Source organism: Suncus etruscus, chromosome 11 (assembly GCF_024139225.1).
Source record: "Suncus etruscus isolate mSunEtr1 chromosome 11, mSunEtr1.pri.cur, whole genome shotgun sequence".
Classification (NCBI taxonomy): Eukaryota; Metazoa; Chordata; class Mammalia; order Eulipotyphla; family Soricidae; genus Suncus; species Suncus etruscus.
The window spans coordinates 11,415,122-11,429,400 of record NC_064858.1 but is presented as its reverse complement, the minus strand read 5'-3'; the positions used below and the strand labels follow the sequence as shown (position 1 = coordinate 11,429,400).

Sequence of the window (14,279 nt, the reverse complement as noted above, 5' to 3'; positions counted from 1 at the left end):
ACATGGCTCCCCCCCACCCCCAAACACACACCATGGGACTTGAGTTCCTCTCCTGGGAAGGGGGAAGATAGACAGGTTAGAGAGGAGTTCAGAGTGAACAGCGAGCCACATGGTGGGCAGGACAGGTGAAAATGCAGCACATAAGACAGGTAAGTGCACACAGGACAGGTAAGTACCCAGCAGACATGTGGCACAGAGTTCAGGTGAATTCACACAGCGTACAGGTGAGCACACAGACAGGTGAGCACCCAGCAGACAGGTAAGCACATTCAGGACAGGTCAGAGCAGAGCTTTCTCATCTGAGTGGCCCTGCCAGGAGCCCACAGACTACACAGATGCTGCCTGCAGCTGGCCCAGTGCCCTGAGGTCAAACCTTAGCCCATACCTGGAGAAGGAGCCCAGCGCTGGCTGCATGGACCTATGGGCATGCATGGGGCAGCTTCTCCAACAACACCTTCATAGGCGTGCGTCTGTTGAGGTGGGCTGGTCCGGGGGATGGAGGAGACTGATGGTTCCTGGTGGTGGGGGTGGTTCTAGGCGCCCCAAACCTTCTGGGGGAGTGCTCTGTCTGGGGAGTTGTGGGGACTGAACTACTTGCCAGTTTGGGTTCGCCGGAAATGCGCACGCCCTTTTCCTCGTTGGGCACAGAACAAATGCGGGGTGGGGGGTGTGTTTCCAGGCACGTTCAAGTTCCCTAAATCGGAGAGCGAGAAAAAGGGGCCACAGCAGGTCCCGTGCCCAGGCTGGGGGCCAGGCTAATCTGGGCTGCGCTCCGACGCGACCCAACCCGTGACCCCGCGCCTTTGGAGAAGCTGCGCCCTCCGGGGACTGCCCAGCGCTGGGCGGCGCCGCGGGCAAAGGGGCCGGGCCGGGCCGGGGGAGAAGAGACGGAGGCCGAACCCTGAGCCCGCGTTGGCGCTCTGCACGGGTCCGAGGCTGAGGATCTGTTTCAATCGTGGTCCCGAGGAAGGGCCGGTCCGGGACGCACCTAGCGGGATCCCGGCTGGTTTCCATCAGGGGTGTCCAGGCGCATCCGAACCCCTCCCCGTAGGCTTGCCAGCGCCTCTGCCCGCCCCAGGCCCGCCCCGGTTCCCTGACACTGTCCCCGCCCCGCGCCCCGCCCGCTCCCCGCCCCACACCCGCTCGCTCGGTGCCCGCCGCCGGGAGGTGCGCGCAACCCGCCCGCCCGCCCGCCCGCCGGCCCGGGATGGACAGTCGTCTCGGCGGCGCGGCGGGGCTCGGCGACCTGAACCCGCTGAACTCGGCCGCCATCCCCGCCACGCGCGTGGAGCTGTCGGTGTCGTGCAGGTGAGCGCTGGCCCCGCAGAGCTCCGCGCCCCGAGTTGGCCGCCCTGCCCCGCCGGCCGCAGGAAGGGAAGGGAGGGTCCCAGGCCTCCCTCTCCAAGGCGCACGGAGGTGCGCGCGGGCGCAGGGCGGGCGCACGGCTGTTTTCCCGGCCCCGGACCTGCGGAAAAGTTGGTGGAGGCGACTCAGCGGCCAGTCCGGTCCCCATCTATCTGGGGGTGCGTCCGGAGCGCAAAGGGGACCCCACAGACCCCAGGGCCCGGGACCCCAATTGTCTCTCCCGGTGCCCACTTTCCCCCCGCGGCCTCCGGTGCTCTGTTCTTCGCGCGCGCTGGGGACCTTTGGAGGGACAAGCGGGGTTTGTTTCCCCATGGGAGGACCCCCCCCCATTCCTGACCCTGCTGTGCGCGCCCCGGGGAATGTCGCTCCTGCGGTGGCCGTCCACCCATCCCTGCGCGCAAACCTTGGTGTGGAGAGGTGGGGACGCGGCGCTTTCCTGGGGATCCCCCCCAGTGCCCCCTTCCCTTCTGCCCTGCAAACTTGGGGCAAGCAAACTGTGGATGAGGCATCCTTCTGCCAGTTTACTGTTAGGCTCCCTGATGCGCTGAGCCATTTTCGGGGCGTGGGTGGTTTGTTATTGAGGGGCCACGTGGCGGGAAGGGCAGTTCCCAAGTGCAGGCGCCTGGGGTCCCGACAGGGTCATAGGTTGGGGTCTCCTGCTGTCTCTGTGCTGATCCCAGCCTGACAGGCCAAGGATCCTCGGAATGGAGTGTCCTACTCCTCCCCAGCGCCTTGAGCTTTTGGAGGCTCTGGAGTGACAGAGACACGGAGGGCGCAGAAATGCTGGCCAGGCCATGGGGGACCCTAAGCCTCCAGCTTTGTTTTTGCTACCCAGATTCCACAGCTTTGTGCAACAGAGTCAGCAGATTCTGGGGCATTCATGGCACCCATCATTTCAAGGAGGATTCTGGTGGGGTCCCCTGCATCAAGTCCTCACAATCCCGGGCCCTTAGTGGGTACCAGGAGGCTGTCAGGACAGTTGTGGTGCCAAGAGAGAGGCTCATCTGCCGGTGCTCCAGTGCCCAGGTTAGGAGGTGCTCCTACACCGTGTGAAGCAGGCAGGGGACCCAGGAACTCTAGATTTGGGGGACTGAGCAGACACCCCAGCAGGGCTTTATCTTCTTTTGCCACAAACTGAGACTGCTCTCGGGCCTTTGGAAGGGACCGTGTTTAAGGGACCTTGACTGGGGGGCTATGTCTGAGCACCCACGGTCTGGGACTGGCAAGTACTCAGGTGGGCACCAGCCTCTGAAGGCCAAGGCCCTTTTCCTTGTCCCACTCGCCCCACTTGGCATGAGTTTCTAGGTCAGCTAGGTTAACCAATGAGTGCCCGGAGCCCAAACTGGCCTCACAAAAGTACGATGGGCTCCTGGCCCTTCCTAGGCCCCAGGAGGAGCAGGAGACAGTTCTCCCACCTGGAACTTGGGCAGTCCCTCATCTCTAGCCTGGACTTCCCCCAGGGACCAAGGGGCAGGGCACTGAGAAGCAGACACAGGCATCTGCTGGGCCCAGTGCTGCCCCCCTCCTCCTCGCCACTGCACATACAGGTCTGAAAGACTTCTGGGTGCAGAGGGCGTGGTGCGGGTGGGGCTCCCCGGCCCCATCAGCCTGTGCTTGGATGCTGCCCGGTGCTGGTAGTTTGTGGTACAGCCACCCTGGTTTATGGCGCTGCTGGAAAACAGACCCTCCTGGGGAAGGGCAGCAAGTGGGGGCTCTGTACCCAGCTTTGGTGCCAAAGGACATTGGCATTTGACTCAGAGACAGGGAGACAGGCCTGAGACGGAACTAGGGTGCAGCGCCAACCTGTGCAGTCTCTGGATGACAGATCCCCCAGACTGTGGGTTGCCCTGAAATGCACAAGTGTGCCCATGGCCCCTTAGGATGACCACGGATGTCCCTGCAGCCTGGTGGTGCTGTCTGCCTTCTCTCCCATGGTCTGTATCCCTGCAGCCTGAGGGACACTGTCCTGCTATACCCCATAGTCTGTCTCTGCAGGCCGGGAGGCTGCTGTCTCTTGTGGTGCATCTCCAGCCAGCAGGCAGGCTGGAAGACCTGTTCTCCATCCATCCCTCTGCCCACTCTCTGCTGCTGTTTACACTACCTTACGTGGTTGTTGTGTGGTGTGATGGGGAGCAGGTCTCCTGTGGCTGGGCCTCAAGGCTCCCTGGGGATCACTGGATGGTGGTCCTGGTCTGGATTACTCAATGATGGCTAGTGGCAGCCACTTCTGGAAGATTCCAGGACACCTTGTGGGAACATGGGAGCCAGCAGGGTCTATACCTTGTGGTTCTTTCCAGGAGAGCAGAGCCTGCTGGGGTAAGGGCCAGGATGGGACTGCCATAGATTCCCATGTGGTTGGCTCATGGGGCATAGCTCTGAGGGTTGGCAGCTAGGTTGGGAAGTCTATCCCTGTCCAGTCCAGCCCTATTTAATTCAACACAGCACAGCCCTGCCCAGCCCTGCCCTGCCCAGCCCAGCCCAGCCCAGCCCAGCCCTGCCCAGCCCTGCCCTACCCAGCCCAACCTTGCCAAGCTCTGTCCTGCCCACCTTGTCCAGCCTACTCTGCCCAGTCCAGCCTTATCCTACCCAGCCCTGCCCAGAACAGCCCTATCCTGCCCTGCTCAGCCTAGCTCTGCCTGTCTTACCAAGCCATACCCTGCCCAGCCCAGCCCAGCTCAGAGCCCCACTGCAATAAGGGGGCCTCAGGCCCACGAAGTCTGGGGAAACTGGCCCCATTGCCCACTGTCAGGTGGGCTCTGCCCTGGCCCTTATACTTTCTGGCTGCTCAGTGATGAGATGGAGATCTGGATGGTCTGATCTTCCTCCTGATGTCCCTACCTCTATGGGACTGATTTTCTCTCTGCACCTCCCTGTGCTGGGGGCTGGAGGCTTCCCTCTGCAGACAGAGGAGTCCCAGAGGGCCGGAAGCCTGGTCACGATTGTGTCCTGGTGCCCTGCGAACACCGCTCTACCTTCTGCCCGTTTGGGCCCACTGTTGACTGGTTTCTCCTGCTGCTCCCCAGTCTGACCCTCCCCTGCTGCAGCCCACACAACCCCCATGGCTTCTGGCTCCTTCCGGCTCCCACAGCTACCGAGTAGCGGTCCCCACCCGCGCCCACCCACAGCGTTGTACTTTCCTGCACTTCTGCTGCCAAATGATTACTGTATTGATCTGCCCTGTCTCATTCGGGTGTTCAAGCCTGCCCCCAACCCCCAGACCAACACTCAGAGTACATATTTGACTCAGCATTGATTTTTTGACCACACCGGAATGCTTCCTTTGCACACAGAAGTTTTTCAAGAACGGGGTGATAAGGAACCCCTGATTTTGTAGTGTTACATTCCTCAGAACGATAGTTTACGATTACGACAGTCACTCAGTCTACCAGCAGCACTAATACAGTCCCTGTCATTCAGCTGTATAGTCCAGCAAACAGAGTCAGGCTTTGGTCAAGAGAGCAAGAAGCGTTTAGGATGGATGTTGTTGTCGGTAGCACAGAGCTGGCTCTGAAGGACGCCTGCTCGGTGCTCACTGAGCATGTCATGGCTAGGATGGTGACACATGAACAGATAAGCGACCCTGAACGAGGTAGACAAGTCACAGAATCTGTGTGTCTGAGTCTGCATGGTCAGATAGAGGGAGGTGACTGAAGAAGCAGGCTGGGGAGAAGTTCCAGGCAGTACAAGGGCAGTGGGCAGGCACCCAGGCTTGTAAAGGGTCAACAGGGATGTGGACCCCTAGCTGGGTGTCTTCGAGGACCAACGAGCCCCTGATGGCTGGCTGGCGTCCTGCCTCTGTGCTCTCTCTTCCATCCCACTGTGCAGTTTACAAAGCCCAGAGTAGGCCAAGAAAGGATTCCCCAGAATGGAAGCTGCTGCTCTTTATTTTCTGAGTTTGGTGGATTGGGTAGGGTCACATCTGGCTGGGCTCGGTGCCTCTCCTGGATCTGTGCTCAGAGATTGATCCATCCTGTGGGGGCTCAGGGGACCCCGTGTGCTGCCTGGGATGGAACCCAGGTCGGTCATGTGCAAGGCAAGCTTTGTACTATGGCAACAGTCCCAAGTTGGAGTTCTTGGGGCACAGGCCTGGGGCGTGGGACTGTATGGATAATAGTTTGAATTAGAGGCTGTGTGAATAACAGTTTGGGTAGGAGGCGCGTTTCCTGTCCCTGTCTCTCTCTGCTGTCAGGGCGGTTGCCCAATTTCCTGTCTCTCTCTCTCTCTCTCTCTCTCTCTCTGCCTTTAACGTGGGTTTCCCCTTCCCTGCCTGGTGCCAGGCAGAGCAGGAACTTGGTTCTTCCAGGCCCTGCTGCCTCAGAGGTCAGAGGTAAGAGGTCACCTTTTGTCTGGGCTGGAACCTCCCTGATCACCTGCCTAGGAAGCCTCTGCTGAGCTCAGGGGGCTGGTTGGACCTGAGAATGTCCCCACATCTTTTTTCCACAAATGGGGTGCACACAGGGCCAGATCTTGATGTATATCTCTAACTTCCTTCAAGAGATGCCTTCTTTCCTGCTGTTTTGCAGTCATGGGCTCTGTTTTAGGTGGTGGCCCCAGCACAAGTTTCTGGCCCCAGTCAGGATCGAATGAGCTGCCTGTGGCCTGGTCTGCTCCTCATTTTAGTTCTGTCCTTTGGGGGGCTACTCTTGGCTCTGTGCTCAGGGTCACCAGGTGATGGAGCCCAATATGGAACTCTCTCCTCAAGGCCCTAATCCCCATGGCTGCAGTTCTCATGGGTCTGGTGCGTTCTGGATTTCTAGTTCAGGAACTGGAGTTCCCCAAATGGCGCTTTCTCCCTGTGGATTTTTTAAATTCTTTCCTTGGGGCTCCCTTTGCAGTCCTCAGAGACTAAGCATTCAGAACTAGATCCAGCCCCCACTCCCAGAGATGTGCTCACCAGCTTTTCTGCTTCATCCCCAGGAATCTCCTTGACCGAGACACCTTCTCCAAGTCGGACCCTAGTGAGTATCCATGCTGGGCCTTGGCCACTCCTCTGGCATATGCTCAGGTTTGCAGTGCTCCTGCCAACCTTGTTGCAGGGCCAGAGAAGGCCTGGGGTGTCACACTGTGTCTGAGAGCCACCCAGTAGGGCCAAGTTGATCAGGGACAGATCCTGAGGCCTGTTCTGCTCCCAGGAGTCAGGGCCATAGAGAGCAGGAGCGATATCAAGAGCCAATCCTCCCATGGCCGGAGGGAATCTGGCTGAGTTCAGAAGGAGAAAGCAGCGGGTCAACATCTAACACTCTTTTTTTTTGTTTTTGTTTTTGTTTTTTGTTTTGGGGCCACACCCGGCGGTGCTCAGGGGTTACTCCTGGCTGTCTGCTCAGAAATAGCTCCTGGCAGGCACGGGGGACCCTATGGGTCACCGGGATTCGAACCAACCACCTTTGGTCCTGGATTGGCTGCTTGCAAGGCAAACGCCACTGTGCTATCTCTCCGGGCCCCATCTAACACTCTTGACTTTGGGCTGGAACCCACATTGTCAGTCCTTGCAGCTGTGAGACTGCGTGGCTCAGTCCCTGTGGCTGGGACCCTGCATCTGTGTCCTTTCTGATGGCCCACATGCAGCATAAAGCAAGGCTGAATTTAACCAAGGATGACTAAATCGTTCCTGTCCAAGATGCAACTTCCTGTTTGTTTGGTTTCTTCTGGATGTTTCTCTCACTGTTGATTCAGTGGTCATTTTCTTGTGAGAGTAAGGCGAGGGTTCAGTCTTGTTTTTTTTGAGCCACACCCAGCAGCACTCAGGGGTTATTCCTGGCTCTGTGCTCAGAAATTGTTTCTGGAAGGCTCAGGGGACCATATGGGATGCGGGAGATAGAGCCCTGGCCAATCCTGGGTCAGCTGCGTGCAAGACAAACAAACACCCTACCCGCTGTGCTATCACTCTGGGCCCCAACCCTACAGCAACTGGTATTCCCATGTGGTCTCCTATCCTGGCACTAACCAGGCCCGATCCTGCTTAACTTCTGAGATCACATGAGATTAGGCACATTCAGGGTGGTATGGCTGTAGACAGATGTCAGTCTTAATGTTACTGTTGGCAGCTCAGACAGAATTTAGGCTCTGATTCCATCTGCATTCTCTCCCCCTTTTCAGTTTGTGTCCTGTATGTCCAAGGAATTGGCAATAAGGAATGGAGAGAGGTAAGCAGGTATTCCTGCAGGTGGGTGTCTTGGGGACCCTGGAGCTGGGCCAGACATCTCTTTCTTTTGCGGAAGGCATTTCTGTGGTCTTTGTGACCATTTTTGATTGCCAAGATGTCTGGAGGGTCAGGGCCTCTTGGAATATTCTAGCCAGATGCGTGTGTTTCCCTGCTTGGAGTGAGTGGGGGTGCTTCACAGGGCACAGCTGTGGCTGCACTAAAGTCTGCACCATCTGTGGCTGTCAGCAACCACCCGGGCCTGATGCCCACATGCCCCTGACCTGCTCCTGCTACTCCCGATGCCATTTGAGGGGACACAGATGCCCAGGAGGCGAAGCTGGGCCAGAACATACTTGGCGCAGATTCTCAGAGGCCTGTGGGATATAGGGAGATGGGCCCCTGAGCGGTGCTGTGTCTTCAACTCTCAGGCTGCAGTGACTTCTCGCCCCACACCCTGCATGGTGCCCACAAGACACATTTTATCCCCAGTAGGCAAACTCAGTGTGGAGAGGAGACTGGACAGGGCACTGGTGGTATCTGGGATATGGCTGTGACCCATGGTCCCAGTGGTGGCTGGAACATGGTTGTGTCCTACTGTAGTCCTGGCTGAAACATGGTTTCTGTCCTGTGACCTCAGTGGTGGTTGGGTTGTGACCATGTTCCATGGCACAGGCCCACGCACATGCCCCCAGAGACTATGTATTGCAGCCCCAACCATGTGCTGTGCTGAGCAGTAGGGGGGGTCTGCAGGTCCCCCTACATGAGCTCCCACTGCACACAGACATGCAGGGGTGTTCGGGTATGGCATGGCTGGCTGATGGGGTGGACATGCTACCACATGGCATGTTGCACAGTTCTGGGTGGGAAGTGCAGATGCTGAAGTGGCCTTGATACAGCTCAGAATTCCTGTGTTACTTCTCTCAGCTGGTGCTTTGCTGGGATCCACCTGCCATTCCTGGACCTGATCTGCTTGGAAATGCTTAGGGCCATGCAGTGGCAGGGAAGGGACCTGAACATGTGTCCTGCCCCTCTGCTCTCTTTCTGGACCCTCAAATCCTTTTCCCTTTTTTCTTTTTTCTTTTTTTTTTGGGTCACACCTGGTGGTGCTCAAGGATTCAAGTATGCTGTCAAGGATCAACCCTAGATTTAGTTTTCTTAGCTATTCTTGGCCCTCGTACGAGGGGACAAGCATGTGCTTGATTCCATAGAGCCTAAGGAGCTGGAGCATGGGCTAGGGATTGGAGGGTGACCTGAAGGTACTGGCCCTTGTTGGTGATCATCCATGTGTGTGCCAGTGTATGATGGCTGAGTTCTCCTCACCATTTTCTATTGCTTTGCAAATCAAAGCTTTAGTCCTGTGCTGGATGTGCCTAGACTGCTGCAAGCCATTTGTAATCCTGGGTCCCTTTGTCACCTTCCCTGTCCCTGTTATATTGGTGTCTCTTCTTGGGGCTTCCGGGGTGTTTTGAGGGGCATCAGTGGGAAATCACATTACCAGGGGCAGGCACAAGCCCAGGGGTGAGCAGACTGGAAATGGGACCCCACAGCAATGAGACAAGCTGGGAAGAGCTTGAGGAATGTGGGTTTAACTCTAGTGCCACCGGTCTGTTTATAGGTGTGTCAACCCTGAGGATCTGTGCTGTGCTTCTAGGAGTTTCCTGCAGCTCTTCTGCCTGTTTCAGTGCCCAGCGCAGACCATGTTCTGCTGGTTTTTAATGGCTGTGGCATCACCCTGGGGCTGTCTGGATTTGAGGGAGTGGCCTGCCCTAGCACTTCCCGTCCTGGGAGGAACGACTGTTAGGCAGGAATTAGTGGGGGAGAGAAGGACTTTGAAGTATTGAAACAAATGCTCGACATAAAAGAATTCAAAAAATATTTTAACTGAATGGCCTGTTGAATTCGGAAAGATCCTGACACCATTAAAATTGCCTCCATATTTTCAAATAAGTTCCAGCAGTTGTGAATCATCAAAAGCTCTTGAAATAATTAAATTTTTAAAAAGTGAAATGATATTTCAGTGCCTAGTAATTTGGGAGGTACAAATGAAGCATGAGTGCTGTGAACTGAGGGCGGATAGGCCATTTCACGGGCAGGGGAAGCCAAGCCTTGGCTCCGAGTATACCCCAGGAGTTCTGTAAAGGCTAGTCTGCTCCTCTGTGCCACGATTCAGGGAGGTCCTATCCACTTAGGGGCCACACCTGAAAGTCTCAGGGAATGCTGTGGGCCATGTGATCAGGAGCTGCTACTGGTCTTGTGCTCAGGGTTGCTTTGATACTGTGCTCAGGGCTGCTCCTAGTCCTGTGCTCAGTGTTGTTTCAGGCTCTGGGCTGCTCCTGATGATTGGGGGACAATACAGGGCTGTGGCTCTAGCTGTGCCCAGCCTTGATACCCATCAACCCTCGGACTGTGAATAGTTGGAAGCAGCTTTGGTTACTGTTTGTCTCTTGTCTGCGAGAACTCGACACTGGTTGGTTGCTGCATTCCGAAGCAGAGCCCATGAGTGTAGGGAGGACAGCTTAGAATCTAGGCCAGAGCCAGGCCAAGACATATGCATTTGTGTCCTCCCCTGTCTGGGAGAGAGCCTGACCCTTGCTGGGGTGCAGAGCTCATTCTGAGGCCAGTTTGCAGGTCCCTGTGGCCACATGGATGCTGGTCAACCTGCCTTGACCCAGGACCCCACTGTGCTGGCATCTCGGATTCATCCCTTCCTTTCATTCCAGCTGTGAACCTCACTCTGTCTCTGTCAGTCAGGTCTGGTCTGGTCCTTTATGAGGGTGATGCAAAGGGTTGGGATGTGAGACGTTAGAAGCCATAGCATGGAGACTGACCTGAGAGATGGGCAGGCTGGAGGGCCCTGCTGGTGACAAGGTGCCCTCACCCCCAGGCACCAAGCAGCTGCCCTGGCCTGGAACTGGTGAGTCGGAGCCTCTGGTCATATGTGGGACTGTGTGAGCATCCAGGTGTGTTTCTGGGGTGAACATCCAGGTGTGTGATTCTGGAAGAGCATCAAGGTGTGTGTGTCTAAGGTGAACATCTAGGCGTGCGTTGGGGTGAGCATTCAGGTGTGTTTGTGGGGTGAGTGGCAGGCGATCTTGTGTATCTCCCCTTAATCCCCTTCCTGCATTTATTTTCCCGAGATGCCTTTTCCTCCCCCTAGCTCTGATGCTTTCTGGGCCTGCTCTCCTCTGCCCATTCAGCTCCTCATGTGTTTGGCTTCTCTCTCTGCAGTCTGTTGTGTTGAGTCAGACCCAGGTTTGAGCACCTTGCAGGACTGTCTCCAGTGAGTTGCCCAGTTTCTGTGTCCTACAGTGGCCTCAGCTCCTAGTCTGGCCTGTGCATTCTCTAAGCCTCCTTGTTGGCATTTGTTGTGTGCCTGGAGTCCAGGTCCACACTGAAAGGCTGGGGTTCTTTAGGGCTGAACCCGGCCATGCTTGGGGAGCCCAGTAGTGCCAGGGATCAAACTAGGTTGGGCGTATGCCAGACAGTAGCCCTAACAAGGGACATCTCCAGGCCCACTGTGAGAACTGAGGATGCCTTTATCTCTTTTTTCTCTAATCCATGGGGCCCATAATCTCTGTCTGCATGTTCTTTTTAGAAACAACATCACAGATCTCTTCCGTTACTTTTCTCCAGCTTTAGAACCACAGCTCTCTAGTTTTTCTAGTTCTCAGCAACTTCTAGGGCAGTTTTTATACTTTGCCTGGAAAGAGTTGGGCTGAAGCCCTGGTGGATGCAGAGCCTGGTTCTGACTACTGGCCACCTCTGCTGGACTGTCTCAGGCAGATCCAGAGCTTCTGCATCGGCACAGAATCCCAGTGAAGTCCACTGACACTCAGGGACTCCGTGACTCTCAGTCTCTCACTTATTTTCAGTGACTCTCTGACGCTCAGTGACTTTCAACGCCTCTCAGTGTGCAAGTGCTTTGTCCCAGTGACACTGAGGGTTACGAAACGTGGTCATTGGACACATGGAGATTCCACAGAATGTGGCTCATAGGTGTACCCCTCGTGTGTGAAAGTACTTGCACTCATGTAATATGACCCCATGTATGAGAGTACATTTATCGGACATGGGTGTGTGAATGTGTGTACATTGTGTGCCTTGGGCTTCTGTGAACAAACAGACTTGCAAGGACAACTGAAGGCTGAGGGTTGCCCATAAATGCAATGGTGCTCGGGGGCTACAGTGCCTGGCACAATGCTTAGACAACCATGTGGTACCGGGATAGGAGCTTCTCTCCTCTGTGTGCAAGTGCGGGGCCATGCTCAGGCCCCATTCTGATAGTAAAGGCACTCAGGCATCCTGGCCATGGATTGCAGCTGCCCCCAACAGTAGATCTCACTAAGCACCGGGCTTGCCTTTTTAGAACTTTCTTTGTGGCTCTGTGGACACCAGCTGGGAGATGGGCATGGGTTGGTCAGAGCGTATGCAGGGTCTTCCTGGATGGAACCCTAAGGACCAGAGTGTGTCCCGTGGGAGATTAGCTGGTACAGTGCTGAGAGAGGGCTTGCACAAAATTGGGAAGGGTGGAGGTACTGTGTGAGCCCAGAGACTCGGGGAATGCAGATGTAGGGCACTGACCTCCTTCTCTCTCAGTTTGGGAGAACAGAAGTCATCGACAACACGCTGAACCCCGACTTCGTCAGGAAGTTCATTCTGGACTACTTCTTTGAAGAAAGGGAGAACCTGCGTTTTGACCTGTAAGTGCCCCCCCAAATCCTGGACGGAAGGCCCTGTGTGGGGGTGTTTGGGACTCAGGGCTCAGCCTTGGGGAATCTGTGCAGCACACAAAGGTCATGTTGTGAGCAAACCCTGATGGGTCAGAGGCTTGGATTCATTTTGCTTCATTTACGTGGTTTGGCTCTTTTGAATAATTTGAGTTTCATGTTTTAAATTTTTTTTTTTTTAGGTATGATGTTGATTCCAAGAGTCCTAATTTGTCCAAACACGTAAGTCCTCCTTTTTATATTCAGTGACACTTTTGCTGCTCAGTAGCGTATTGTACGTTACAGCTGTTGACTCTGGTCTGTGGGGGGTTGCGTGTTTCCATGATCGCTGTAGTGTGAAATGGCCCGTCAGAGGCTTAGAGAGGCAGCTGTGGGCTCAGGAGGGGCCCAGTGAGCCCCACTGCCTCTTCCTTGGGCTTGCCTGGTACTAGACAGACCACGATGCCTTGGAGCCCCTAGAGCTCTCGGAATGAGGAGGAGCTGCGGTACCCTCAGAACCTACAAAGGGGCCAGGATGTGAGTGTGTGAGAGGGCGAGGGTGTGTGAATGTGTGAGAGTGTGTGAACATGTGTGAGTACATGCTAGTGTGCATGAGTACATGCGTGTGAAGGCGTGTGTGAGTACATGTATGTATGAATGCATTCATACATGTGCACTCACCTGTGAGTGTGTGTGAGTGTGATTCTGGGGAGATGATCCAGCAGAGCCCTTACCCGACTCAACAAGGCTGGTGGAGGAGTGCATTGTGGAGAGTGGGGGTCGGTCTGTACCTGGATCCCAGGTGTCCTGAGTGGGCCAATCTGTACCCAGGTGCTTGTTGGAGTGTGGAGGATATTTTGTGTGTTTCTGGGTTGGTGGATTTTGAAGGTCCCATCCTCAGGATCATGCCCCATCACTTTTGGCCTTACCTATGGCCATCCTGTCTCCCCAGTGCTCTGACAAAGTGCCAGTCACTCATTTGGAAAATGTCTGCTGATGCTATGGTCATTTTGGGGCCAGCTTTGTGTCCCTCTTCTATGCTGTATCTAGTAGAGGCCTATCTCAATTGGTCTGGGTCTGAAGCATCTTGGACTGGATGGCAGACAGTGGCCGTCTCATGAATCATCTGCTCCTGTGGTGGTGGCAGCGTGTGGCTATTTCTGTCTCACCCACGTAGGTCACGGTCCAGGGGTCTATGAAGGGCCTGGTTCTGTTCTGAAATGCATTGACAGTTCCTAGGATGTGACTGGGGAATCCCAGGGAAGCTACAGAGTCTTGCACAGAGTGGAACACAGGACACACAAACGTGGAGTGCCCAGAAATGGTTCTGCAGGTGCTCAGGTGAAAAGCAAGCCTAGGGTGTTGGGGAGCACAGACAGGAGGTATTCAGGGAGCATAGATGTGGAGTGTCAGAGAGAAGTGCCCACCAGCGTGTGCTCATTCTTGGTTTACAGGACCTGGTTTGAGTTTTATTCTGTTTCTCTTGGTGTTTGCATGCATGGTCCTTGTGTAGCTTTGGACATATTGTCCAGGCAGTAGGCCAGGATTCAGCATCCCCCACAAAAAGCAGATTTCAGAACCTCTGTCCTCTGCTGCTCTAGTGCTGCTTGGAAAATTCTAGGCTTCGTTATCCTGCTCCCGTCCACTTCCACTCAGTGGAAGGCACTTGTGAGCCTAGAGTGAGCTGCCCCTGCTGGTTTGTATCCTCAGCTGCCTGTCTGGCTTGCTGAGAATCCCACGGCTGTACTCGCCACGAAAGCGGAAGATTGCGAAGGTGGGGTTGGCATGTGCTATACTTTCCCGCAATGATTTTTCTGTCTTCTGGGAGAGCAGATGTTCATTCAGGTTCTGCAAAGGTGTGTGTGTGTGTGTGTGTGTGTGTGTGTGTGTGTGTGTGTGTGTGTGTGTGTTGTGTTTTTGTGTATGTGTGTTCCACTCAATGACTGCGTGCTGAGCCAGTGAGGGGGCCTGAACCTCATCCTCTGAGCTGTGCCCTGCGCAAGTGTCCTATATTGTCACCTGCAAACCAGAAGGGTCCCAGTGATGAGCTGAATGTTCAGAAGCAG

At 55.4% G+C, this 14,279-nt stretch overlaps 1 protein-coding gene and 1 pseudogene across 1 annotated transcript in view; one reads left to right on the top strand and one right to left on the bottom strand.

The window, feature by feature from the left end:
- The first annotated feature begins 1,202 nt into the window (after window positions 1–1,202).
- Window positions 1,203–14,279, top strand: part of CPNE8 (copine 8) — a 45,568-nt gene continuing 32,491 nt past the window's right edge. The window contains exons 1-5 of the mRNA XM_049783962.1: window positions 1,203–1,308; window positions 6,283–6,323; window positions 7,462–7,508; window positions 12,104–12,207; window positions 12,417–12,456. Of these exons, the coding sequence (XP_049639919.1) occupies window positions 1,208–1,308; window positions 6,283–6,323; window positions 7,462–7,508; window positions 12,104–12,207; window positions 12,417–12,456 (333 nt within the window). The 5' untranslated portion in view covers window positions 1,203–1,207. The remainder of the gene's footprint in view (window positions 1,309–6,282; window positions 6,324–7,461; window positions 7,509–12,103; window positions 12,208–12,416; window positions 12,457–14,279) is intronic.
- Window positions 7,261–7,379, bottom strand: LOC126023341 (uncharacterized; annotated as a pseudogene).